At 41.4% G+C, this 27,122-nt stretch overlaps 1 protein-coding gene across 1 annotated transcript in view; it reads left to right on the top strand.

The window, feature by feature from the left end:
* ADAMTSL1 (ADAMTS like 1) overlaps positions 1 to 27,122 on the top strand; it is a 400,901-nt gene that overhangs the window by 237,526 nt on the left and 136,253 nt on the right. Inside the window, exon 16 of the mRNA XM_090274075.1 lies at positions 22,994 to 23,204. Within this exon, the coding sequence (XP_090130201.1) occupies positions 22,994 to 23,204 (211 nt within the window). The remainder of the gene's footprint in view (positions 1 to 22,993; positions 23,205 to 27,122) is intronic.

The raw sequence follows: 27,122 nt of genomic DNA, 5'->3' as shown, positions 1-27,122 counted from the left end.
CTGGCTCACTGCCTTGTTTACTGTGTCACTTTCTGCTTTAACTCTTTCCTGGTACCTCTTTCCTCTCTCCCTGAGGCTTAATCCTACTTGTCTTGCCCTCTAACTGCCCAAATTCCCAGGTGACCCTTTTCTACCACTTGTGTAGGACCCAAATTCTTTCAACCCTTTTTCTCCCACCTACCCCCCAATTATTCAGTTCAATTGAATTAAGAATTAGCAAAATGAAGCTGCCTAAGCAAATTTACACTAAGGTGTAAATGACTGATTCTCAGTCCTTCATACCAGCTGTAAGAGCTTGGGAATCATACAAACCTGGGATAAAATCCAGTTCATACAACTTACTTGTTGGTCTTGGGGAGATGGTTTAACTTTTCAGAGCTTCAGTTTCTTCATCTTGAACTCTGATAATTCTTGTGAGGATATGTATATTCAGTGCTTAGCATATTACCTAGTACATATTAAGTACTCAGTAACTGGTATTAGCTGTGATTTTTGTGTGATTTTTGAAAAATTCTTTAAAAAGCTGTGCCTGGATTGGAGGGTGTCAGTGATTTGCGTACAGTTAGGCAACTAGGGCTCTCACCTTTTTTCCTGAGGGGAGGAGAAACAAGCTCTGGTGCAGAGGAAAGCGGCTACCGAGTCTAAGGCAAGGATACCTGGCCTCTAATTGCCTCCTTCTGTAAGTGCTGCCCCTGGCAGAACAGTGGGGGACTGGGGCACTGGGGAGTTTTCTACTGGTTAAACTCAGTTTAGCAAATATTTATTAAATTCTTGCTGTGTTTTAGGCTCTGAAGAAACAAATCTAGTACACAGACAATCACAATGCACAGTCAAAATGGCCATAGTAGATATGAATGACTATCTTCTGGACACACTGAGATGAGTCACCAAATCCAGATAAGGGAAGGTGACCCACAGAAAGTGACTGCTGAGCTGAGTCTCTTGTTCTTATAGATGTCAAAGTCTTTTTCCCTAAAATTCTAATCAAACATGTTATTGACATGCAACTTACTAATTCCTCCCAAGGTCTCTATCCAGGTATTTCAAAGGCCCTTGAGGCAAGTTTGTGTCCTGCCTTTTGCCCCTTTGCAATCTGATAAGCCTGAAAATGCTTGATTCCCTGTGTTATAAGAGTATCTCTGGTTGCTCTTAATAAGTTTCTGGGGAGCTGATACATGTATGTCTGATAAGCATGTAATGCAATAACAATTATGACAACCATTTTAAATGGGTCAGATTAATCTACTACCAGATGTATTGGATCTCTGTCCCTATGGGTTATACTGGAACTTGAAGTCTGATCATTTATCTGTAACTTCCTTATCCTCTCCAAAGGATCATGCTGCCCCCAGGCAGCTCTGATGGCTCAGAAGATTAAAGAGGGACATAGAATATAGGACAATGTGTTGTGTTGCGTCTTTAGGCAATGGTGGAGAACTGTGGAAAACAGAAGGACCACTTGGCTCATACATTCCCAATATCTTGCCGTTTCCCTCATCTGCAAACTTAGGGTCAACAGCTCTTAGACAGTTTTGTGAAGGCCTCTGAGTTCTGTGAAATTGGGTGTTTTGTAAATACAAAATATTGAATTATTACCTTCTCTTCATTTCTTCTTTTAAGCTATTACTTCATCTCTTGCCACATGAAATACTTCAGAGTGTTGGTTTGCAGCGCCACCCCCCACCCCCAATCAGTCTTCCAGATACTTGCTTATTGTGCAGACATCATTGGAAGATTTGCTTAACAAACAGAGAGATGGCAGCATTACAGAGAAATCTCAGCTTGGGCAGTGACACTCAAGTTGTTTTGAAGTTTAAGAAGTAAACAAAATGAAAATGTATACTCTGGCCTTGGTAAAAGCCCCACATGTCAAACCTGAGTATCTCCTTTCTTAAAGTCAAAGTGTATGTGGCAGGACTTTGTAGCTCATTGCCAGATATGTCCAGGATGCTCTTCGAGAAAATGATTTAAAGTTATTGATGACAGAAAATAAAGCTTATGCTTCACGAATGCATTTACTGGGGAAATTTTCTGACATGTATATGTGTGTGCGTATGTGTGTGCGTGTGTATGTCAGAAAATTTATATTTTATATTTTATTTGTATTATATTATTTTTTCTGTGGGTGGTCTATTGCCCACCCCACCTCCACCCATCTATGACACTTTTCCTGCCCCAGCTCCTTTCCCGGAATAGCAAGCCACCAAAATCAAAGATTGTGACGCCCAGAGCTTATACAATTTTAAGCTTCTCAAGCTCTGGAAAATCACAGAAGGAAACTGTTATAAGCAAGGTATTTATTGATGTAGAATTCACCACAACTAGACAGATACCATTTATCAATGCTCTTTTTGTGAAGAAAATAATGTCAGAATTATGATGCGGGCAGAGGCTGCTAGTGGAGCCAGATCTTCCTCACAAGGGGCACCCCACTGTCAAGCTTGCTTTTCTGGCTTTTTTTTGGCACTAATTGTAGGCTGTTTGTTTGCAACTGAGGGGAAACAGTTAGATAACTGTCTAGGAGCCACAAAAGCTTCCAGTTGTCTCCTCTTTATCTTATGTTACCTGCTAGGCACTACCACAGCCCTTCTGGAGGCACATCCCAGGGACACCTAGAAACACCTTATGTGAAAATGGGCACTGTTACGCGCTTTATCTTTCATTTAATGGAGGTTGACGATATAACTGACCCATGGTGGAGTGAAGTGAAACCACATGTGGGCTGGATTGACCTCCCCTTGATCTAGAAAAGAAAAGTGCTGTTTTTCAGCTCACCCTTGCATACTAAACTCCTTCAGGAGGGTAGTTCTGCACAACAAGGTTGGCATGAAGTAGACTGCTTTTCATCACACATAGTTTTAGTGCAGCTGTGTATCTACCTGGGTCTAGAAAGTGGGCTCATTGATTGTATTCCTTTCTCTTGACGTATAGAACGGTAGTTGTGTTAAAAGCTTACTTAGTTGTGAAATCTTTCTGTATTTTTTCATCCTCAAGTGTGTAAAATTCCCCTTCTGTTGTCTCTCTGAGCGTAGAAAATCTCTAAATGAAAGCCTATCCCAACATGAGTTCCAGTTCCATCACTGAATGTTACTTATCACATTTGGGACTCCCAAGCCCTCCTCTATAGAAAGACTAGTGTCTGAAACAGATGGGTTTTCTGAACCTCAAGTATACCTATTTGTTCAAGGGAACTATCTCTACCTGAAAAGCTAATTAAAAAGGTGAAGCATGCAAAAACCTCACCATCACTTTTCTCAAAACTTCTTAAATAATGTTATAAGATTTTAAATATCACAGCCCTGGCCAGTGTGGCTCAGTGGATTTAGTGCCAGCCTGTCAACCAAAAAGTCACTGGTTCAATTCCCAGTCAAGGCACAACCCCACCCCCACCGTTATAAGGGGTGTGTGAGAGGCAGCCAATGGATGGTTCCCTCTCTTCTTCCTTTCCCCTCTCTAAAAATGAATAAATAAAATATTTTTTAAAATAACAAAAAAAAAAGGTGAAGCATGGGTTGATTTCCACTCCAAATCCCCATGCCTATACCCATTGAAAGATAATGCTGATGGATCAAGAGACTTCACTTAGAGTCCACAGTCCTCACGTAGCACTGGGAATCTGTGATTGTTGTGAGCAACAATTTTGCCAGCTAGTTGCGTGAAGCTGGATTCATTCACTTCTGGTGCTTAAGAGATTGTGGTCACATAAAGAACTTGGACACCAAATTCTCATCACTTCCTTATCAGCTTTATCAGTACTAATAGGACTATGAGCAACGGAAGACCATCGGGATATATTCTTTACACTCTAAAAAGCCAGAGTGGCAAGGAGTTTGGCTGACAGACTTGTCTGGACTCTAGAAATTCAGTACATGAATCTCCCTCAGTGACTGGGGATGTAAAATCCCAGGATGTATTTGTCTAATTCTCTCATTTTATCTTTGAAGAAAGAGGCCAAAGGTGTTAAGTAACTTGCCCAAGTAGCCATGGCTAGCAGAGCCCAAACTAAAAGCCTAAGAAGTAATGTTTCCCAATTTCAGTGTTTGTCATATCCTCGTGGACTCTGAAACTCCTATATTGAATCAGAATGTGGGATCTAGAGCCAGAGTTCCTGAGTTCAAATCCTGGCTCCTTCATTTATCAACTGTGTGTCCTTGAGCAAGTTACTTAACACCTCTTTGTTCTTGGTTCCTTATCTCTAAGACAGAGATGGAATAATACTTTCCTCACTAGCATTCTGTGCAGATTAATGAGTTAATATATGTCAGACACTTATATGCGTGCCTGGTTATTGATGAATATGCTCTGTAAAAGTTTTCCAGTGCTAAAGATGCACTAAGAGCTAGAATCAGGTGACAGGATAGGGGACACAGTGGTCAAAGATTGACATAATATACTCCTAACTAGGATAAGAAAGAATTTTCTTACCAAACTACTGAAAGAAATTTTTATTCTTTCTCTGTACCTAATTATCACTATGGAAATGAATTGAGTACTTTATGTACAGCTGGAAAGATACCAGTTACCTCAGGTAGAAATCTTATCCTTTCCAAAGATATGCATGTTGATCAATGAGAAAAGCATGCCTCACTCTTTGAGAGTGAAGAGTGGAGGGTAGGAGGTCAAGTGGGACATGAAAGGAAAAGAAGGAAAAGAGATGCATTCATGGAGCATGAGAATTTTTCTAGCAATTTACTATGAATGAATGATAGTCAAGAATTAGGAATCCAGCTGACCTCCGTGTGACATGAGGTAGAAACCCTCTCTGCAGTTTTTTTGGAAATCATACGGATTCCACTGTTCTTGTTCAGATTAAGTGACTGCATTGGCCCACTCTTTCTATGTGGCTAATTGGAAAAGTGGCTAATGTGCTCTGAGGATAAGAGGGCAGATAGAAAGTTCTCTGTGGCCTTGGGAAGGTTGGAATTCATGAAGCTAAACTGTTCATAATTGTAAGTGTGAAACGAGCAAAGTGGAATAGCAAGAGTTCCCCTAATTTTGGTAAAATCATAGCAGTAATTCCAAGGAACCACAAATAGGAGAGAAAGAAACCACAGGGACCCATTCTTTCTGTTGACCTCTCTTATATATGAGAAATAATATAACAACAGCAGCAATAATAATGATGGTATTTTGCTCCCAGCACCTGTGCAATCTAGAGGCAAGCAGGTAAGAACACAGTTAAAAATTCTGGAGGCAGAATCCTCCAGATTGAACCCTGGGTCTCTTACTGACTTTCTGTGTGACCTTGGTCACATTACTCCAGTTAACCCATATGTAAAAAGGCATGATTATAGTACCTCTATCTTAGGTTGCTGTGAGAATTAAATGAATTAGTACATACCAAGTTCTTACAATAGTACATAGTATACTTAACAAGCATCCACTATGGGAATCTATTTTTGTAATTATCCCATTTCATAAATAAAGAAGTTGACATTCAAAGTAGGTAACTTGCCCAATATTATAAAACACAGGTGGGAGTAGATTCCCATCCTGGTCTGTTGCAATCCAAGTTCTGTGTCAGTCTGATTCTTCAATGTCATGCTCACGTGTCTCCTGCTTTATGAAACAACTCAGTGATTTAGGGCACTTCATCAGTACTATTCAGATCCAAGTGTGTTTAAAATAGTGTTCCAGGGTTAAAAGTGCTAGCAATAAATGAGCATCATGGATAATCAAAAACAAATGAAAGATTCAATAAGCCAATATAAATGCTAATATGAAGGTTTAAATTTATTCAGACTTTAGCCTGGCAATAATCCCTTAACTCACTCTGAGATAACAAAACATCAAAGAGTAAAACATTAAAGAGATCTTTGAACCTAACTTGAAAAATAATTTTAGGACATTTTTGTGTAGTCAAATATGAAAACATTTGTGAAAGGCCTCACTCTTACTCCTCAAGTAAACACCCTCAGTACTTGAGAGTATAGGCCTGCTGCTCTCTATGTCCTGTGGATAGAACATCTGTGTGAATAGACTCCTGGTCTGTGAAGAGCAGTGTGTGTGTGTGTGTGTGTGTGTGTGTGTGTGTGTGTGTGTGTGTGTGCGCGCGCACGCTTGTGCATGTTCCAGCACTGATGGATTAATCACACCCTGTATCAATAGCTAGCTGCTTCCTCTCCTGACTCTACATATCAAACTCTGGAGACTGAGACAGGATGATCTCTCCAAGATAAACAGCTCTATCTTTTGTTTTCCTCTGCCGAGGCAGGACTGGATTGAATGTGTGATCTGATTAAAAACAATGGAAGACCTGCTTGAAGCACTGCATCTTCCTTTGTCATGGACCTATTGGAATTCTTACCAAAGCCCAGCATCCTCTGGGATGGACCGAAAGGGAACATGCTGAGCATTCAGCACTCACCTGATGAGGGGTGTGCCATTCAGCAGTGTCCTAGGGGCTTATGAGTTTGAACTGTTCTGAGCTTAAGTCACCTTTGTCATTAGGGCTTTGACTGCCCACAGTGCCTGTGTTTCGAAGGCTCGCTTATTCATAATTACATTAAAGAAAACAGAGAGGAGTGAGAACCAGAATTTTCCAAGGTCTTACTAGGCTTTCTACTCGATATTCTTTCCAGCCTCAAGCCTGAAAACAGACAAATTAGAATTCCTCAAATGCCTCATGCTTTCTTATACCTCATTCTGCCTGATACCTTCTCTTTACTTCTTCCTTTGCCTGGCCACCTCTCAGTCACCCTTCAACACTCAGCCCATACATGACCAACTCCAGAAAGACCTCCATGACTGTATCTCCTTCCTCTTGACTCACGGTCTATGTTTTTATGCTTCCCTAACACCTCATGCTCATCTGTCCCGCAGACTAAACTGTGCCCCATGGAAAGGGGGTTCATGTCTGTCTCATTTACTACTCTGCTCCTCCTCCACATAGCACTTGGCCACAAAAAATACTCAATAAACACTAGTTGAATGAATAAATAAATGAATGACAGTTATTATAGTGTCCTGTAGTTGTCTCTGAAGGCCCTTACAATCAAGATTTTTTTTAAATTTCTGTGTCCCCATCATTCAGTATAATACTTGATATATAGTAAATTTTTAACAAGTGAATGCATGGGTGTAGTCACACATACATATATGAGTGCTAAATACACAGGTAGAGGGAAAAATTAAGCCTACAAGGCTACAAAACAATTATCTTGCAGGAGATAACAGAATCACATCTGTTAGGGCTTCAGCATATCTTTCTGGGAGGACATTATCAATCCATAACAGGAAGAAATTCTTAGGCTTATAGGGTTTGTGAGGAATGCCACCAACAATCAACAAATAGATGGAGATTTTAATGGCCTGATTTGATGGATGCCAAACAATTTCCTTTTAAAATCTGACCCCACCCTGGCAGAGTGGCTCAGTTGGTTGGAGCATCATTCTGTACACCAAAATGATTGTGAGTTCAACTTCAGGTCAGGGCACATACCCAGGTTGCAGATTTGATCCCCCGTCAGGCCACGTATGGATGTTTCTCTCTCACATCTAAGATACTCTAACCTTGGCTTAGAACAGCTACGTGGTCAGTGTTGTAGAATACAATCAAGATCCAATAACAGTAAATCCAATAGGATTACAAAGAGGGTATAGTTGATGTGGGTTGAATAGGAAGGAAACCTTCACAGAAGAAGGGTTCGAATCAGACCCAGAGGCAGGAACATGGAGAGCATTCCAGGCAGGAAAAGTTGGAAGCAAATTCACAGATGTGAAAAAAAAGAAATGGTGTGTTGAGAACCCAACAGTAGCTGAGCTTGGCGAAAGCTTACTCTGTTTGAAGAAGGTGATTCTGGAAAAGGGAAGACGTTCATTTAGTGGAAGACCACTAAAAAACTGAAATAACTGGAATAAAAACCAAAAAATGGTATTGGAGAAAAACAACAGAAGATACACATTTATGATCTAACTGATTTCTTCTATGATCTTGACCACAGGGAGAAAAAACTGCAGCTATTTTTAGTAAGAAATTTTCACCTATTATTCTAGGCAAACCAGCTAAAACCTTGACCTCCTAAGGGGAAAAGTGATTTTTCATCTCATCTATGCTACTAACAGGATGTCTGAATTATAATAGCCAACAGGAATTCTATGTCATTTTAATGTACTGTCATCTAGAAGATGGGGTGATTAGAAAATAGGAGCCAGAATTTAGACATTTTAATTAAATCAAGCTGCCTGTAAGTAAACAGGCATCTGGGTGTTTCTCTGTGACAGTGGGATGTCACAGAGAAGGGGGGCAGTGCTGAGCGAGGGAAGGCAGAAGATACCCTGTATAACTAGGCCTAGTTTCGGTGCCATTCTGCTGTTTGACATGCTCTGTGAAAAAAGTAGGCTTAAAGCAAACGGATCAAAAAGATAATAAACAGTCTTTGTGCACTGCAATCAATCATATAAATGCAAGTGGCTATGAGCAACACACCGCCTGTCTTCGGAAATTCTCAGTATTCATTGGTTAGCCAAACAGTTTAGCAATTAACTCATCAATACTATCTGACATTGTTTGCTATGTCTACTAGGTATTTGACGGTTCTCCCCCTCTTTGCTGAGAGCATGTTGAAGATGGTGAGCATGTTTCCCACTTCTTATATATCTGTCACAGTGCTTAGCAATGCATGCTTAAATGGTAAGTTAATGTGGACATGCCACAAATGTTGTTTCCCCCAGGCTCCATAAATGGAGTCTACTTTGTCTGACTCAGTCCAAGAAGAATTCTCATTCTGCTCATCTAATCTCAGTCCTCACAGTAACCATCCATGCATTTAACAAATATTTACTGAGCACCCAGTAATAACAGTTCCTATTAGCTCATGTTATAAAGCCCTTAATCTGTGCCAGGCACTGTTCTGAAGCCCTTAACCTAGATGTTCTCACTTGAACCTCATAACAGCCCTTTGAAGTGGGTATTGCTATTATTCCCACTTCAAATGTAGATATATTGTTAAGTAACTTGTCCAAGATTATGCAATTAGAGAATGGCAGAGCAAGTTCATTCATAGATAATCCAATTCCAGAGCCCCAGGTCTTCCACATTATGTGATGTCCCAGGCACTGGCAAGATGGGAAGACGAATAGGTCAGAGCCTTTGCTGCCCTTGGAGAGTGCAGAGTCTAGTAAGAGAGACAGACAAGTGGACAAATAGCTGCAGTGTAATGAACGTGAGCCTGCGAGATAAAAAGAATGCCCTGAGGAGGAAGGAGACAGTGGTGTGCTGCAGAGAGAAAGGTCTAGCTCTGCCTGGTGGGAGAGGATCAGAAAAGTGTCCAGACGAGAGGGGGATGTTTAGGATCCAGCCTGAGAGGCAGTAGAGTTTGCCAGCCAGAGAAGTGGGTACTCTTCTGCTGGGTACTCACCCACGCTGAGTATAGGGGTGACCTGAGATTAAACCAGAAAGATACATTCAAACTTCTTTGTGAAGCACATTACAGGCCAGCCAAGGATTTGAACCTTGGCTTGTGGGTAACTGGGAGCCAATAGACTTTTTTTATAACCTTTATTTTGAAGGAATTTTAGTTTTTAAATAGTTGCAGAAATAATACATCGAGTTCCCTTATACCTCAGTTCCATAGTTGTTAACATTTTGGAACCATTTAAGAATACAGTAATGTCAGGAGAGAGCCCGTTGCATCGTAAAACTTTAGTGTGTATTACCTAAGTACGAGGATGCTGTCTAACCACCAAAATCAAGAGATGGCTGTCTCAACCACACACTCTATTCAGATGTTGCCAATTGTCCCAACAATGTCCTTGGAGGTTCTAGATTTGGTTGTCATTTCTTTTTAGACGCCTTCAATCTGGCCGTCTTTTTTTGTCTTTCATATCCTGGGTCATTTTGAAGAATATAGGCCAGTTACTTTGTAAAATATCCCTCAGTTCAGGTTTGCTTGACGTTTTCCCATGATTTTTGAATTTTTGACAGAAATACCACAGAAGTATATACACTATTGATAGATTCTTTTAGTGCATGTGTCAGGAGAGATGAATGATGTTATATTCCATTCGTTAATGATGATGTTAACTCTTCTTACTTGGTTAAGGTGATGTCAGCCAGGTTTTCCACTATAAAATTATTGAGTATGTTGCACTTATTAATAGTAAGTAACAAATAAGTATTTTATGGGAAGATAATCTGAAACTAAGTAAATACCCTATTCCTCATCAACCTTTGACCCACCAGCATTTGTATTCACTGATGATCCTTGCCTGAATCAATTGTTATTATTATGGTTGACAAATGGTGACTTTCTAAATTCTCTCATTCCTTCTAGATTATTAATAGGCATGCTACTATAAGGTAGAGCTTTCTCTTCTTATTTACCGATGTATTTCTGTTTTTGTCAAAGAGTTAAAATCCATCACTATCATATTGTTCCAAATATGGCCAGTGGGAGCCCCTTCAAACTGGTCCTTTTGTCCTTTTGAGATATACCTCATTATTCTTTGAGGACTTCCTAGTTTTTTGGTACAAGATGTTCCACGCTCATTTTTCACTTTCTCAGCCCCTGCTAGAGCCGTTTCTACAGCAACTGGTTCCTTAGTGGAGAGTGGTATTTAGAATTTAAGATCTGGGCACTTATATACTTAGTACTACTGGAATATCATTGCTTCTAAGCCTCTTAGCAGAAAAAGCTAAGAAATCTTATATATATATATATATACACACACACATATATATATACACACACACACACACACACACACATGTGTGTATATATATGTATGTATATATTTGTATACACTTATTTATATTTGTTGATATATCTATATCTATCTAGGTATCTGTCTATTAAAAACCATGAGCTCACAAAGAGATGCAAATTAAAACCACAATGAGATATCACGTCACACTTGTCAGAATTTATCATCAATAAATCAACAAACAACAAGTGTTAGTGAGGATGAGAAGAAAAAAGGAACCCTCATGCACTGTTGGTGGGAATGCAGACTGGTGCAACCACTGTGGAAAACAGTGTGGAGGTTCCTCAAAAAATAAGACTACCTATGACCCCGCAATTCCACCTCTGAAAATATATCCAAAGGAATCCAAAACACTAATTTGAAAAGATATAGGTACCCTTATTTTCATTGCAGCACTCATTTACAATAGATACGATATGAAAGCAACCTAAGTGCCCATTAATAGATGATTGGATAAAGAACATATGGTACATATACACAATGAAATATTACTTGGACTTAAAAAAGAATGAACTCCTACTATTTTTGACTGCATGGATGGACTTAGAGGGAATTATGCTAAAACTCAATCAGAGAAAGACAAAAAACAGTATTATGCTAAGTGAAATAAGTCAGACAGAAAAAGACAAGTAAGTGACTTCACTTATATGTAGACTCTAAAGAACAAGGTTAATGAACAAATAAAATAGAAGCAGATTCATAGTACAGGGAACAGACTGATGATTGGTGAATGGGAAGGGGATTGAAGGGCTGAGTGAAAAAGGTGAAGGAATTAAGAAGTACAAATTGGTAGCTAAAGAGTAGCCATCGGGAGGTAAAGTACAGCATAAGGAATATAGTCAATAATGTGTATGGTGCAGGGTGGGTACTAGACTTCTTAGGGGGAATCACTCATAAATTATACAAATGTCTAATCACTATGCTGCACACCTGAAACTAATAAAAAATAATATTGAATGTCGATTGTAATTGAAAATTTTTTTAAAAACACAAAGTCACACTATTATCTACCAATCCAATTCAACTTCCTGACAGTAAGAAATCTGACTCTCATTCTTCTTCATATATTTATATTTGTTTAATCCTCCCTGAAAGTTTGATTCCTAGCTATCCCGGCCTGGTGCTGAGCCTTGTCACATCCATGGAGCATTGCCCATCGAGGCTCAGGCTACAGTTTAGTCCTACAAAGGGGAAGGAGGAAGGAAAGGGAAGGAAGGAAAATCAAATTAGAATGTTCAGCTGCAGCCATACAGAGTCCCCTCGTCCCCGGTGGGTGCCCTGGGCACTCTGGTCTCCACCCTCCTGAAAACTCAGCTTGGACTCCGATGGGGGTTTGTAATCAGAGGAAGTAAAGTGACCAGATTTGCATTTTGCAAGCTTTGGGCTGTAGATAAAATTGGAAACTGGGAGATGTAGAGATAAATTGGGAGCTACAAGTAATATTCCAAAACCTTCGAGTGGGACAGGATCCTAGACAGTGTCCCCGATGCCCTGCCTCAGGCTTTCCCGAGCTGGCTGTGCTCCATGGTGTCTGATTTATTGTTGCCTGATTGCTGTCTGCCTCCTGACCTCAGAGGCATTCTAAAGGAAACAGATATCTTTGGGGGACTTTAAAAATCACGGGATAGAAATGTTGGGCAGAAATGCCAAGTTGGAAGATTACACATAAGTTTTTAAAACATATGTCTAACAAGTAACTGAAATTTACAGTGGTGTTTTGCCTCTCAACAAAAACTTCATTTTAAAATTTTGAATAAAGAAACAAGCCCTACTTTGCTTCAAGAAAACAAGGTAAGAGAAGGTTCTTGGGTTATGATAGCTTAGGGTAGGGAGAGTCTGCCTTTAGAAATTATGTGCATTTATACCAGCAACACGCAGTGAGTTACTAGAGACAACAGGCCATCGCCTGCTTTGAAAGAGTAGGGTAGAAAAACCTTGGCAACTCACATAATGAGCCCTCAGCCAAAAGAAGGCAAAAATTCCTCCTAGTGTATAGCTAATACAAACACAAGCTGCTAAGAAGTGCCAGCCATCATGAGTTCTTGATTGACCACATTATCTCTGATAGCCACCTTTGCAAAAACCTGTCCTTGGGAGGAACCACACTCTGCCTTTGCCCACTGAACTGGCAAGTACCACTCCTACTTTACTGAAATAACTCCAGGTGTATTTATAACCTTGGATGGCATCAGTGTATTTGTTTTATTATGTAGGAACAGATCTGCCATTTTGTCATTGGTCCTTTTCTGAAGTTGTAAGCACCAGAGAGCCTAGAATGTGCCTCTCAGATGTACTTTGTACTGCTGTAGTCATCTTCCTGACCTTAAGAAGCAGGATAATATAATTGGGCATGTAGGAGCCAGACCACCTGGGTTTGAATCCTGACTCTCTTATTTACTAGTTGTGTGACTTGGATAAGCTAATTGACCTCTGAGAGCCTCTATTTTGTCACCCTGTACAATGAGGGAAATTGCCCCAGCTGGTGTGGCTCAGTCCCTGGCTGGTTTGGCTCAGTGGATTGAGCGTCGGCCTGCGAGCTAAGTGTCGCTGGTTCGATCTTCCAGTCAGGGCACATCAGAGAAGGAAAACTCTGACTCCAAAAAACCTCCGCTGCCTTGCGGCATACCTCTTCAGGGGAAAGGCTAGGGGAGTAAACCCCGACAGAAAATCCAGAGCCGGAGTCCCCAAGGCGGTTTGACGTTGTAGTCAACACCGGCAACTCCTGCGGCGCACCTGAAGCCAAGCTGTATTGACTCCGTCTTTCCCTTGGACCCTTCAGCTGCGAAGAGAGGGGGGGTCTGCTGCATGGGCAACAGCAGACCCTCCATATCACCCTGCCCAGGCTCTGTAGCTTCAGCTTCACTGGAGAGGACACTTCAGCGTCATCGCAAGATGTCGATTCAACACGGGAGGAGACAGATACCGTGTCACTCCCGAGTCGGACTGCACAGCCATTCTCGGCGGTGCAGATAGACTCTTAAGAAGCTACACCATCGTCTCTCGAGACGGACGGCTGCCGACCGGTGTGGCTCAATTGGCTGGAGTGTCATCCTGTGGCTTAAAGGTTGCAGGTTCAGTTCCCAGTCAGGACACACACCTAGGTTGCGACTTTCGTTCTTGGGTGAGCACCTATGATACCCAATCCAAGCACACTGGGGAGGCAATCTATCAATGTTTCTGTCTCTCCCTTCCTCTCTCCCTTCCTGTCTCTCTAAAAGCAATGAAAGAAAAATGTCCTCAGGTGGGATAGAAGAAAGGGGAGGCGGGGCGGGAACTTATAGTACCTTCTTCATAGCACTGCTGCAAATACGTATCCCATAGCAGAACTCAGGGATGCAGAGCTGGTGCTTATAAATCCACATTGCTGGCCTCTGTGATAGGGAGCAGCCCTGTTCTCAGCGCCCATGCATCCAAGTCTTGGTAGACTTGGATGAAATGCAAGTGGCATTGACATTGGTGTGAGTGTTGGCAGGAGGCATTCTGGGCCATGACTAATTAATCATTTAACTTATCCAGGCCTCAGCTCTGTGTTGTTAAAATGCAAATAATATTAGTATCTGCCTCCCAGAAGTGTAGAGGGGATTACAGAAGACAGTGCACATAAAGCAATTAGCAAAGTATCTGGCTCATTGTAAGCTCTGTGGAAATGTCAGAATTACTACTGTTATTAGCAATGATGTGTGATGTCAGCTAGGCTGCTGTCACATTATGGCTTATAGGGCTTATGACTAAGGGTCTCTGCCAAGCCCAAGACCAGGGGCTGGCCAGATCCAGACAGAGTGACAGGACAATAGTCTAATAGGTAGGGCTTTGGGCAGAACTCCAGCACCATCAGGGAACTGGGAAATCAAGGCTTAGACCTAAAATCCAGTTTTAAAGACAGGCCAACTCAAGAATGCCTGATGCTGGGCAGAGGACAAAAAGACTAATTCCAGCCTTGAGGGGTGGGAGGCAACCGGCTCTCTCCTGCCTGTCTCCTGCCTGTCGGGCATGAAGAGTCAATCACTCAGGACCTGGATAGGGTCCAGCCTGAAGCTACAAAGCATCAGCTGTGACCTGTCAGCTCATGGAGCCTTCCCTAAAAGCAGGTTTTGACAAAAGAAATAGGAATGTGCAGAAGAGCCAAGAGAAAACAAAGAAGTATAGAAAGAATTCTGAGGGAACCAGTCTTCCTAACATTTTGGCTAAGGGCCCAACCATAAACTAAACACCTGAAGCCTAGAGGCCAAAAGAAACAATAGTGATCATGTTTACCATCCTCCTTATACAGGGTCATGATCCTTTAGCCAAAATCACTGTGGCACATGTGTTTTGGAATTTGGGACTTATGTATTTTACAGATATGTTCAGACTACTAAGACCTAAATTGTATAACACCCCTAGTAAGTTTGGGGGAGGGGGTACCATAATGCAATAGGCTAATATTGTAGTAAAATGTGTAAATACTTATACCAGTTGGGCCATGACCTATAATGGCATTCTGTCACTTTAAGTCCAGTGTTGCGACCAAGTAGTTTTCACCACATTGAAGAAAACTTTGTGGTGTTCAGAGGTTTTGGGTCTTTGAAATTGGTGATGGCAGTTCTTTAGTGGACACAACTGAGATGAGTGTCTAACGGAAAGGCACCCATACAGTCCAGTGGGGTTCCACTCAGTCTGAGCCACTTCGTACTTATTGGGCATCTACTGTGCTCCAGGCACCATGCTAGGAACTGCGGTCACAGGGGTATACTGCTCTCCTAGGGCTGCCGTAACAAAGTGCTGCAAATGGGATGGTTTAAAACAACAGAAATTTATCCTCTATAATTCTAGAGGCAAAAGTCAAGCTCAAAATCACAAAGTGTCAGCAGGGCCATGCTCCCTCTGAAACCTGTGAGGAAGACTCCTCCGTGCCTCTTCTAGCTTCCGGTGTCTGCTGACAATCCTTGATGTTCCTTGGCTTATAGATGCATCACCACAACCTCTGCCTCTGTCACTGATGGCATCCATTCTCTGTGGTGTTTCCCTCCCATTTTATGAGGACAACAGTCATTTCAGATTAAGGGCCCACCCTACTCTAGTGTGACCTCAGCTTAAGTGATTGCATCTGCAATGACCTCCTTCCATATAAGGTCACATTCTGAAGTACTGGGCTTGGGACTCCAGTGGGGGTTATGTCAACCCGTGACAAGGAGTAAACCAGAACAGCCGTAGCCTCATCCTCTCATCAGGATAACAGATTAGTACACTGTGCACAGCAAAGGAAACAGCCAACAGAATGGAAAAGCAAACCATCTATCTGATAAGGAGTTAATCCCTAAAAGATATAAGGAATGCCTACAATGCAATGGAAAACAAACAAACAAAAAAACACAGTTGTTGAGAATGCAAAATGGTGCAGACGTTATGAAAAACAGTATGGTTTCTCAGGTGGTTCCTCATAAAATTAAAAATAGTGCTACTATATTTTCTAGGAATCGCACTTCTGGGTATTTATCCAAAAAAAGAAGGAGGAGAGATATGAGCACTGTAGCACTCACTATTCACAATAGCAAACATGTGGAAGTAACCTAAATGCCCACAGACAGAGGGGTGGATAAAGGAAACGTAGCATGTGCATACAATGGACTATTATTCAGCCTTAAACCGTAAGTAAATTTGCAAGGTGGGACAACATAGATAAATCTTTAGGACATTATGCTAAGTGAAATAGTTGAGTCACAGAACAAATACTACCTGTTCCACTTATTGGAGGTATATAAAACAGTCAGATTCATAGACTCAAAGCTTGGAATCATGGGTGCTAGGGACTTAGGGAAGGGGAAAGTGGGGTGTTGCTAATCAGTAGGCATAAAGTTTCAGTTGTACAAGATGAATAAGCTCTAGAGATCTGCTGTAAAATACTGTAAATACAGTCAACAATGCTGTATTAAACAAAATTTTGTGAAGGGGTAGATCTTGTCTTCTCACCACAGTAAAAATAAAGAGAAATAAAATAATAAAGTGGTGTGTTGAGAATTTCCAAATGGGAAAGTATTAACGGAACCATATAGTAGAGGAGAATTTTTCCCAGTTGAAAGCTTCCTCCTTGAGAAAGTATCATTTCAATGAAGATGAAAACATGAGTAAAAGTCAACCAGGCAAAGTGGGAAAAGAAGCACTAGTACCCTCACCCTCTGAAGCCCAGATGAGACAGAGCTCCTACCCACCTCATCTCTGGGCTTATGTGGAGGCCAGGCCCTAGGATATCAGTGAAGGCCACTTAAGTATCCCACTGGCTGCCAGCCATGGCCAATCTTGCCCATCTAGGCTAGCTCCCTCTGGCTTGCTGTCCCTTCCTCAGAAAGAGCCAAACGTACAATTTTCAGGGACGTCCAAGGCTCACATCTGCAGCTTCTATGCAGGGGAAAGTAGGGGGAGAGTTTCTGCTTTCCCTTTTTTGCCTAAGTTAATTCACATACTTTCAACCCCAGCTATGTATGGTGCAAGGTGGGTAGTGGAAATATCGGGGGGAGCACTTTGTAAAGTATATGATTCTCTAACCCCTGTGCTTTACACCTGAAACTATTACAAAATAATACTGAATGTAAACTGTAATTGAAAATAAAAATTTTTTAATATACTTTCAACCCAGAATTGGCAGTGTTTCATACACAAATAGCTTCTGCTAACCTCTTCCCTTGAGAATGTAATGTAATGTACTTTTTTTTAATATGCTTTATTGTTTATGCTATTACAGTTGTCCCAATTTCTTTTCCCTTTGTTCCCCTTCACCCAATGACACCCCTCCCTCAAATTGTCCCCCCACTTAGTCCATGTCCATTGGTTGTGCATATAATTCTTCTCAACATCTTCCTGTCTACTCCACTCTCTCCTACTATGCTTCTTAATTCCTGTATCATCTCCCTCCCTTTCCCCCCTTCCCCCTCCCTTCTGACCTCCCCCCAAAATGTTCCCCGTACCTATAATTCTTTTCACTCTCGCTGCCTACTTAGTCTGCCTTTGTTTCAATTCCCTAGCTTCTGTTGTTGGTTGTTGTGATACAGTTTTCATTTTAATGTACATAGTTTTGATCCTCTTTCTCCTAAACAAGTCCCTTTAACATTTCATATAACAGTGGTTTGGATCTGATCAACTCCTTCAGTTTTACTTTGTCCTGGAAGCACTTTCTCTGCCCTTCTATTCTGAATGACAGCTTTGCTGGATAGAATAATCATGGTTGTAGGTTTTTGCTTTTCATTACTTTGAATATTTCTTGCCAGTCCCTTCTTGCCTGCAGAGTTTCTTTTGAGAAATCAGCTGACAGTCTTATTGAGACCCCTTTGTATGTAATTCTCTTCTTCTCTCTTGCTGCTTTTAAGATTCTCTCTTTATCTTTAATTTTTGACATTTTGATTATAATGTGTCTTGATGTGGTTCTCCCTGGGTCCAGTTTTTTTGGAACTCTCTGTGCTTTCTGGACCTGTAAGTCCATTTCCTTCCCCAAGTTAGAGAAGTTCTGCCTCATTATCTTTTCACGTAATTTTTCAATTTCTAGTTCTTCTTCTTCACCTTCTGGCAGCCCTATGATTTGGATGTTGGCCCGCTTATAGCTCTCTGATAAGTTTCTGAGCCTCTCCTCCTTTTCCTCACTTTTCGTTTCCTCTTTCTGCACTGGATGACTGTTTGTTCCTTCCCTATGTTCTGATTTGTTGATTTGATCTCTGATTTTCTTGCCCTCACCACTAGTTTCATATGTGTTTTTATTCATTTCAGCAGGAATAGCTTTCATTCCTTCCCCATTTTGTTTAAGATATGCTGTTAGGTCTGTAAGCATTTGTATAACCAAAGCTCTGAACTGAGCCTCAGAAAGATTTCCTATCTGCTGCTTCATTAGATTAGATATTTGCTGTCTGGTCAGCTGCATCACCCGGGATCTCTATCATGATCTGTGCCATCCTGACGGTTTTGTGTTTACCTTTGCTTACTGGGCAGGGCTGTCACACCTCCCACGCCACAGGGGTGAGAGCCCGTGCACTCCCCACAGCTGGGTGACCTGTCCCATCACGCTGCGGCGCCCTCTGCGGGGGTGGGGGTCCAAGATGGCTTCCTGCTGTTCACCCTCCACCAAGAGACTGGGAGCCACCCCCTGTTCACCCCCATCCCTTCTGGGCCCCACAGTCCAAGGCAATGGAGGTCCGCCCTCCCTGGCCCCAGAATCGCAAGCCGACAGGTCTAGTCTGCAGCCAGGGGTGCTCCCCAGGCACTTCTCACCTCCCACTAAATACGGGTGTCTGTGCTTACCACTGTCCTGCCGCCATCGCTGCTGCTGCCACAGACAGCACAGCTTGAACTCTTCTCCCTGGCTTTGCCCCTCCTACATGTCCAAACGAGCACCACTTCTTTATAACTTCATACGTTGGACTTCCATTTATTTTCTGGAACTTCTGGTTATTTCTGGTTTTGCGGTAGTTATATTCCTTCTTAGCTGTGGAGGGAAACAGAGCGTGTCAGTCTAGGCCTCCATCTTGGCCAGAAGTCTCCTGTGTTTGCTTTCATGTCCCAGGGAGAACTGTAGTTCCTACTACATTGTAAGGGTGGAGCCTTAGGGATTCGTCAGTAACAGGGCGACCTGTTTCACCACATTGTGGTGCTGTATGCGGGGGAGCGGTCTGAGAAGGAACAATGCTGCTTGTCCAGCATTTGCCCCTTTTCCAGGCACCTCTCCCACTTCTGCACCGAACTGGTGCCCCTGTAGCTGCTGCCCTGGCCGTCGTCCCCAGAGTGGGTGGGTCTGTGGATGTTCTAGGTCCATGGTGGCCCTTTAAACAAGCGGACTCTGCTGAGAGACCAGCAGTTTCTGCCTCTGTCCCAACCCCCACTGGTTTGCACAGTCAAAAGCAATGAGGCTTGATTTTCTCTGGTACTAGGACAGTGACCTGCGGGGTCTGGTGAGGGGCTGGGAATGTCCGCAGGTGTCCCTCCTGACTTTTTTCAAATGTGTAACTGTACTTTCCACCGGCCTGCCTCTGCTGCCGCTGCTGCCGCCACCACACCAAGTCCTCTCTGCCCCAGCTCCACCCCTCCTACCTGTCTAGATGAGTATTTCTTCTTTATATCTTTGTTTGCTGGACTTCCATGTAGTTTAATTTTCTGGAACTTCTGGTTGTTTCTAGTTTTGAGGTAGTTGTATTCCTTCTTAGTTGTGGAGGGAGACACAGCATGTCTGTCTACACTTCCATCTTGGCCGGAAGTCCTGTCTGGAATCTGTAATGTGGTTTTATTGTGGGTAGGCAGGTAATGTCTGTTTTGCAAGTTTCTCCAAACAGTGTTAAAGTGGCCTCATGGCTGGCAAAATGCCTCTGTTTCAAGGTCCCAGTGACTGAATTACCCAAAGATGGGGGCAGGGTAGGGGGCAACAGAGTTGTAGAGCCTCTAGTATGACACATTTTAACCTTGGGACAGCATTTACTATGTAGGCATACGTAGAGGGCTCATAGCATTGGGCATGGTTGTTAAATTTTGTTTTCCATCCACAACATTGAGTATTTCACTTAAAAGTGGGGGGGAGGGGGGGAACACCCTTTTTTGAAGCATAATAAGTATAGAGAAATGTGCACAAATCTTATGTGTATGGCTTGATGATTTTTCACAATGTGAATCCATCCTGATTTCCAACACCATAGTTGAGTTTTGGTGTTTGGGCTTTATATAAATGAAGTCACAGTATGAATTTTTGCTTTTGTGGCTTTTTTTACTCAATGTTATGTTTGTGAGATTCACCAGTGTTGCTCATTGTTATAGTTTATCCTCATTGTTTTATAGTATTGTATGACTATATAATAATTTTTTATCCATTTAATTGTTGATGGACATTTGGTCTATTCCCGATGGGGTATGAATAGTGAGTGCTACTTTGGGTATTTTTGTACACGCGCTTTGGTGAGCATATATACATTTTGTGAGCAGAGTATATTCTTGTATTAGTTGCATATTTTTGCATAACAAATTTCCCCCAAGCCTAATAGCTCACAACGAAAATAAACATTTGTTACCTCTCATAGTTTCATGAGTGAGGGGTTTGGGAGCAGCTTGGAAAGCAGTTCTGGCTCAGTCTCATGAAGCTGGAGTCATCTGAAGGTTAGACTGGGTCCAGCAGATCTGCTTTCAAGGTAGTCCACTCACATGGCTGGCAAGATGGGGCTAACTGTTGGTGGTCACCTCATTTCCTTTGCATGTGTACTTCCCATATGACATAAGTGTCCCTATGACATAATGGCTGTCATGTGAGCAAGGTGATTTCCCCCAGAATGAGAAGTCAGAGAGAGAGAGAAAGAAGTAGAAACTATATTCTGTTTGTGATTTAGCCTTAGAAGTCACATAATAATCACTTTTCCCTCATTCTTTTCATTACAAGTGAGCCACTAAGTTCAGCCCACACTCAGGACTCCATCTTTAGAAGGGAGGAGTACAAAGAATGTGTGGATGTGTTTTAAAACCAATAACCCCACAACATTTTAAGCTTGGGATTTACCCTAGCTAGAGAGTTTAACAGTTTATAGAAATTCATACAGGATCTGAAAGAAATATATTCAACCAGCTTCTCCTCTTCTATTGACTTAAAATTTTGTAATGTTGACAGGACAGTTTTCAAGGTATTTTCTGGAGAGAGCATGGTACAATAGAAAGCACAAAGGTTTTGGAGCCAGACACACCCAAATTTGAATCCTTTATTCACTACTTATTAATTGTGGGTATTTGGACAAGTGAGCCTCTTGCCCAGCTATAATATGGAAGATCAGTAGAGTATGTCTCATGCTGTTATGGAGGTAATTAATGACATAATGTGTATAAAGTGCCCACTTTGATGGTAGGTCCCTTCCATTTGCTAATTTATCAGGAAATAGTTAACCATATACATTAACTATTTAGAAGGTGCTATGGTGAACCCTAGAGAAATACAAAGTTGACTCAGGCATAGACCTTGCCTTTAAGAGATACGTCCTCCCATAGGGCTCTTAACAGGAAGACTAACTGATACAATCAAGAAAATGATCAATGTCTGCTGCAATTATAAATACAATCCTTTAAATATAGACCAAATTTGGATATACAGAAATGGAATAGTTTTGAGGGGAAGGAAAGGATAAAAAAATATTCCAAATTAGGAGTAACAACTTAAGTAAAGACAGAGCTAGAAAACCAGTAAGGGGGTATGAATTGAGAATAACATAGTAGTTCAATACAACTATAGCTTAAACATAAGGTAGATGGAAGGAGGTTGTGGAAATAATGGATTAGAAAGGTACTTACATATCAAAGTGGCAGGAAGAGATTGAGTACACACTCAGTTTTACAGTCTGACAAAAAAGAATTTAAATGAGTTTTCAGGGCTGGCTACAGAAGGTAGGGGGCCTAGCTACTGAAGGATTTACTTGCGATGCTTTTCTTGGCTAAGTCTTGTTTGTAGAATCTTTCTGCCTCATATTGTAAACAGAACTTTCTAAAACTGATCATTAAAGAACACTTTTGACTCAGAGCCCAAGCAACTGAAGGTTTTCCTTATCATTCCCATTTTGGAGGCTGTAGCAACAGGACAATGCAGTGGGAATGTTTTTATAGACACTTAGCTCACTGTAAATGTACTTCTCAAGATTTGGCCATTTGGAATGGCCAATTTATGCACTCAACTCATCTGTGGTTATTTGACTTCTACTTCCAGATAATGAGCAGTTCTCTCAAGAAGACCGAGCTATTTAGTAACCTTCACTTCTGTTACATTCTCCAGTCCCAGGCAGTGATGAGATTAACACATAGGACAAAGACATTTCTATGCTATAATGGAAGTTTGAAGGAAATTGGAGCCACTGACCTTTCACTTTGAAGCCAAAGAAAAGCAAGCACAACTTTTTTCAGTCTTGCTAAGAATGATAGCTGTAGAGATGAGCAGAAAGGCTTCTTCTAAACCCACCATTCGATACGTGGTGCCCAAGGCCTTTACATGTTCCACCTATGTCTTCCTTAGCACACCCTCTTATTTTGATGAAGGTGTTCCATCAAAATAAACATGATTGTGACCATTCTTGATGATTTTGTGAGTAAAAAATTGGATGTTCCAGTTTATCACCTTCCTTGTTTTATTTGAAATAAATGCTAGAACATAAAGGGAAAGGACGGGTTTGAAGCTTGGGGTAGAATTCCTAGCCAATCTTGTGCTGGAACGTCTCACATTCCCAGTTAGGTGTTTTTACTACCTTAACATTTCATATCATGGGACGTGTTCTCTGCACAGGTGTTCAGGGTACCTTATTTCTTTTCTGATTTCTTCCAGGTGGGAAATTGGCAAGTGGAGTCCATGCAGTCTCACCTGTGGGGTTGGCCTACAGACCAGAGATGTCTTCTGCTCCCAGATGCGCTCCACAGAGATGAATGAAACAGTGATCCTGGCTGACGATCTGTGTCACCAGCAGAAGCCCAGCACAGTGCAAGCTTGTAACCGCTTCAACTGTCCCCCAGCCTGGTACCCTGCGCAATGGCAGCTGGTGAGTTCTGAGGTTGCTCAGTGTTGGAGTTTGTGTTTGCATCAGTGATTCAGAATAGGGGACACTCTCTTCAAGTAGTTTTGTCCCTTTAAAGTAATGTTCAAGGTTAGCTCATTTTCCCTTCTTAGTACTCCCCCAAACTTATTTAAATCCAGATGTTTTCATTATATACCACATTTTCCTACAGTGCCACACCATGTAACCTCCAAAAGCAACTTACATGAACCGTCTAGTAACCTGAGCATATTCATGACAAAATTTTCACCAGGTTCATCAAAAATTTTAGAAGTAAGGACAATGTGGTAGGCTTTTATAAAGCTAAATTTGTTCTGAATTTGTGCCCTTTCTAGTTTTTTGCTAATTATAATTCTAAGAGATAAAGGCACTAGGCAATGATATTTTTTCTTTTTTTAACCTAATTACTTAATAAAATAAAACATTAGAAATCTTGAGTCAATTCCAGAAATTTTTATTATTCTCCTAGTCCTGTGAATTCCAAAAGTCTGGGAACTATTGTTTTAACACAGGTATTGGCAAATGCAGCCCAAAGTCGAATCCAGCTCATAGCCAGTTACTGTAACTAAAGCTTTATTGGAACACAGCATCACCCATTATTTTATATATACTGTCTATGGCTGCTTTTACCCTACAAGGACAGAACTGTGTGGTTGTGACAGAGACCATACGGCCCACAAAACCTAAAATATTTACTCTGTCCTTTTCCAGGAAATTTTGCTGATCAAACTCTAAAGCATACATTATAATAATAGAAGCAAAACTTTTATCATATAATTTTATCTAAAATTATATTTGTCAAACTTTAGTTAAATAATTTTTATGCCTTTAAAAAACACAGAAGGATTTTAGATTATTTAGACAGAATCTTATTTTGCAATTTTCTCCCCAGTAGGACATTAGACATAGCTCCAGTCCCAGGACCTTTAAGTGACATCAAAGGTCACAAAAAGTAAGCCTGAAATGTGAGGGGGACATATATCCCAGTTTTACTGAAACAGTTTTTTACTCTCAAAAGTGTCCCAATTAATGATGATAAATTATATGGTTATCCAACTGACAAAGATAGAGGAGAGCAGCTACATACCCTTTCTTCGTGCTGCCATTTCCACACATCCTCTGTGCTGTTCACAGTCAGATGCCAGAGCCCCTGCCTTCTCCCAGCCCATTTTGGGGCTGTGATCTAGCAAAGCACTCAAAGAATCAAATAGTAATGAGGGAGCAAAATGCTGAAATATAAAGCATTTGGAAACAGATATTAACTATATATTTTCTTTTAGAGCTTAAATGTCTATGGCTACGTTCATAAATTCCATGCTATTGTGTGATGGTTTGTGGAAATCAAGAGGATATTATATATTTTGAACATCTAGGTAACAGCCTTCTGTTAAGAAATGTACATTATAGCCCTGGCCAGGTGGCTCAGTTGATTGGAGCATCATCCCGTACACCAAAAAATGTTACAGGTTTGATTTCTGGTCAGGGCACATACCTAAATTGCAGGTTTAATCCCTGGTCAGGGTGCATATAGGAGGCAACCAATGTCTCTCTCTCTTCCTCTCTCTCCCCCGCCACCTCTCTCCCCCCTTCTCTTTTTCTCTCTCTAAAAAAAAAAAATCAAACTTATCCTTAAGTGAGAAGTTTTAGCAAAAGATATATTACACACCTAATTGAATCTTCATGTCAATCCTTACAATCCAATGAAAAGTAGATCTTATTATCTTCATTTTTTGGTGTGAGGAAACTGAGGCTCACACAACTAGCAAATATAGAGTTGGGCATTAACCCAGGTTTATGTGACCCCATTGTTGGAGACCACTGTGGCTAAAAGGGCCCTCAGGGACTAAGTATGAGCCCCTTTGCTTTACAGATGATGTAACTGTGGCCTAGATATGGCCTTGTTCAACATCATAAAGCCTGGTCCAGAACCCAGGTCTCCTGGTTTCTAGTGTATTTATACTTTTACCTTTAACTGGAGTGAATCCATGACCTAAAACTGCACCAATAACCCATGCCAACCCTCAGACAAGATGGAGAACCAGCCCAAATCAGCCTCTGCTGGTGATACTATTAAGTCCCTATATTATTAGTTCCTCCCTCCTCCCTCCTCCCTCCTCCTCCTCCTCCTCCTCCTCCTCCTCCTCCTTCCTCCTCTTCTTCTTCTTCTTCTTTTTTTAACAAATTGAAGGCAAAACCCTCCACCAGCAACAAGATTACAACTTGCTTTACTGTGGGGATCTGGAACCAAATCCACAATATCTCCAAGGTATGCTTGTATAAGTACAGTTTTCAGATCAGGAAACTAATAAACAGCTCTTTAAAGTTCATCCAATGAGCCACTGACTACACTTTATTAGGACCTTTAAAATATCTTATTTCATACTCAATACATAATAATTGTGGAAAATATTAAAACATAACGAGAAATAAAGAGCATAGAAAGTGAAAGCCACCAGTGATTCTGTCCTTCCTGGGCTGGGGCTGGGCGGAGGCGGGGTCGGGGGTGTGCCCTGTTAAACATTTGGTGCATAGGGTCTGTTTTAAGGATCCTTGGTCACTTCTAGGAGTCTCTCTGAACCTAATGGAAACAATAGACTAATTTTCTTACATTATTTTCTAGGATCGTACTTCTTTGGTTAAGTTTTGTTAGGCAAAACCAGCAATTACTGACCACTTATAAAAGAAAGGAAGTCATTGTTTATGCTACATGGAATAAGTCAAGAGTAACATGTGTCTCAGGCTAATTGGCTGGTGCTTTAGGAAAGTACTGAGTTAGGACACCAGCTGTTGATCAGTCCATCTGTCTCGTGAGGGCTTGCTTCCTTGGCCATCCTGTAGCGACAAGGAGGCCTGCTGTGCACTCATAGGGTCTTTTCCATTTAGCTGCTTGGATCTAGCAGATAGTGCTGAGGTCTCTAATCCCTCAACACTCAGTTTACATTCTTTTTTCATGTGAAATAAAAAGAAGATGGGAGATCAAATACTTCATTTCAAGAAGACCAGATAACCCCAGAGATGGTGGACTTTGGCCCATTTAAGGCACGAAACTCCCTGTCCTTGCTGTTTGAACGGGGGCTACACTGACTTCATGCAATATGCTTTCCTTTAAGGGGAAGAAAAAGCATAATTTAGGTTATTCATCATTTGCCTGCTAAGAGTGCAACCTTCTCTGTACCTTGTAGAGCAATTGCCTGACAAATGGCAAATAGCCAATATTTACACACTTGCAGGTCTGGAGGGGCCTAGCATGAAGTCCAAGTAGTTATGTTAAAATTTTGTTTTAGAAACAATTAGGCAGATATGAAGCAGAAATCTAATTCTAGATTTGGTTTTCAGGGAGCCTTCTTTATTTTAGTTCTGCCTCTTACACAATGCTGTGTCCCTTGGTTTTTATCTCTGGTCTTGTTGAAGGACTCATTAAATATTTATCTTTATCAATTTAGCTTTACTATCCTGTTGGGTTTTGTTCAGGTTGCTTTTGAAACACATATTTAGTGCATTCGTCTCCTGAATCTTCTCTGATTTTTTAAATACATGCACACATCATCATCATCAACTTTGAGGTTGGCTATATGTTAACATATTATATATACCTTACAAGGGACCCTGTCACACTCATGTGTCACAGCACCATAAATGGGAACCACTTAATGTATGTCAAAAGTCAGTCTAACACACCTGGATCATAATAGTCTTCTACTAGGACTTGTTTCAGTGACTGTCTACTGTCTTATAATAAAGCCAGGTGGCTTCATCAGGCCTTCACCCCCCTGCAATTTGCCCCTGCCCATCTCCAGTCTTGCTTCTCGCACACACAGTCCCCCTTCCCACTGCCTGTCAAAGTTGAGCAGGAATCCTACCTCTTCTGCCAGGACTCCTCTACTATCTTCCCACACTGAAGCC

The sequence above is a fragment of the Furipterus horrens genome, unplaced genomic scaffold (assembly GCF_987537825.1).
Source record: "Furipterus horrens unplaced genomic scaffold, mFurHor1.1.pri manual_scaffold_4, whole genome shotgun sequence".
Classification (NCBI taxonomy): domain Eukaryota; kingdom Metazoa; phylum Chordata; class Mammalia; order Chiroptera; family Furipteridae; genus Furipterus; species Furipterus horrens.
This window is presented reverse-complemented; position numbering and strand designations above follow the sequence as displayed.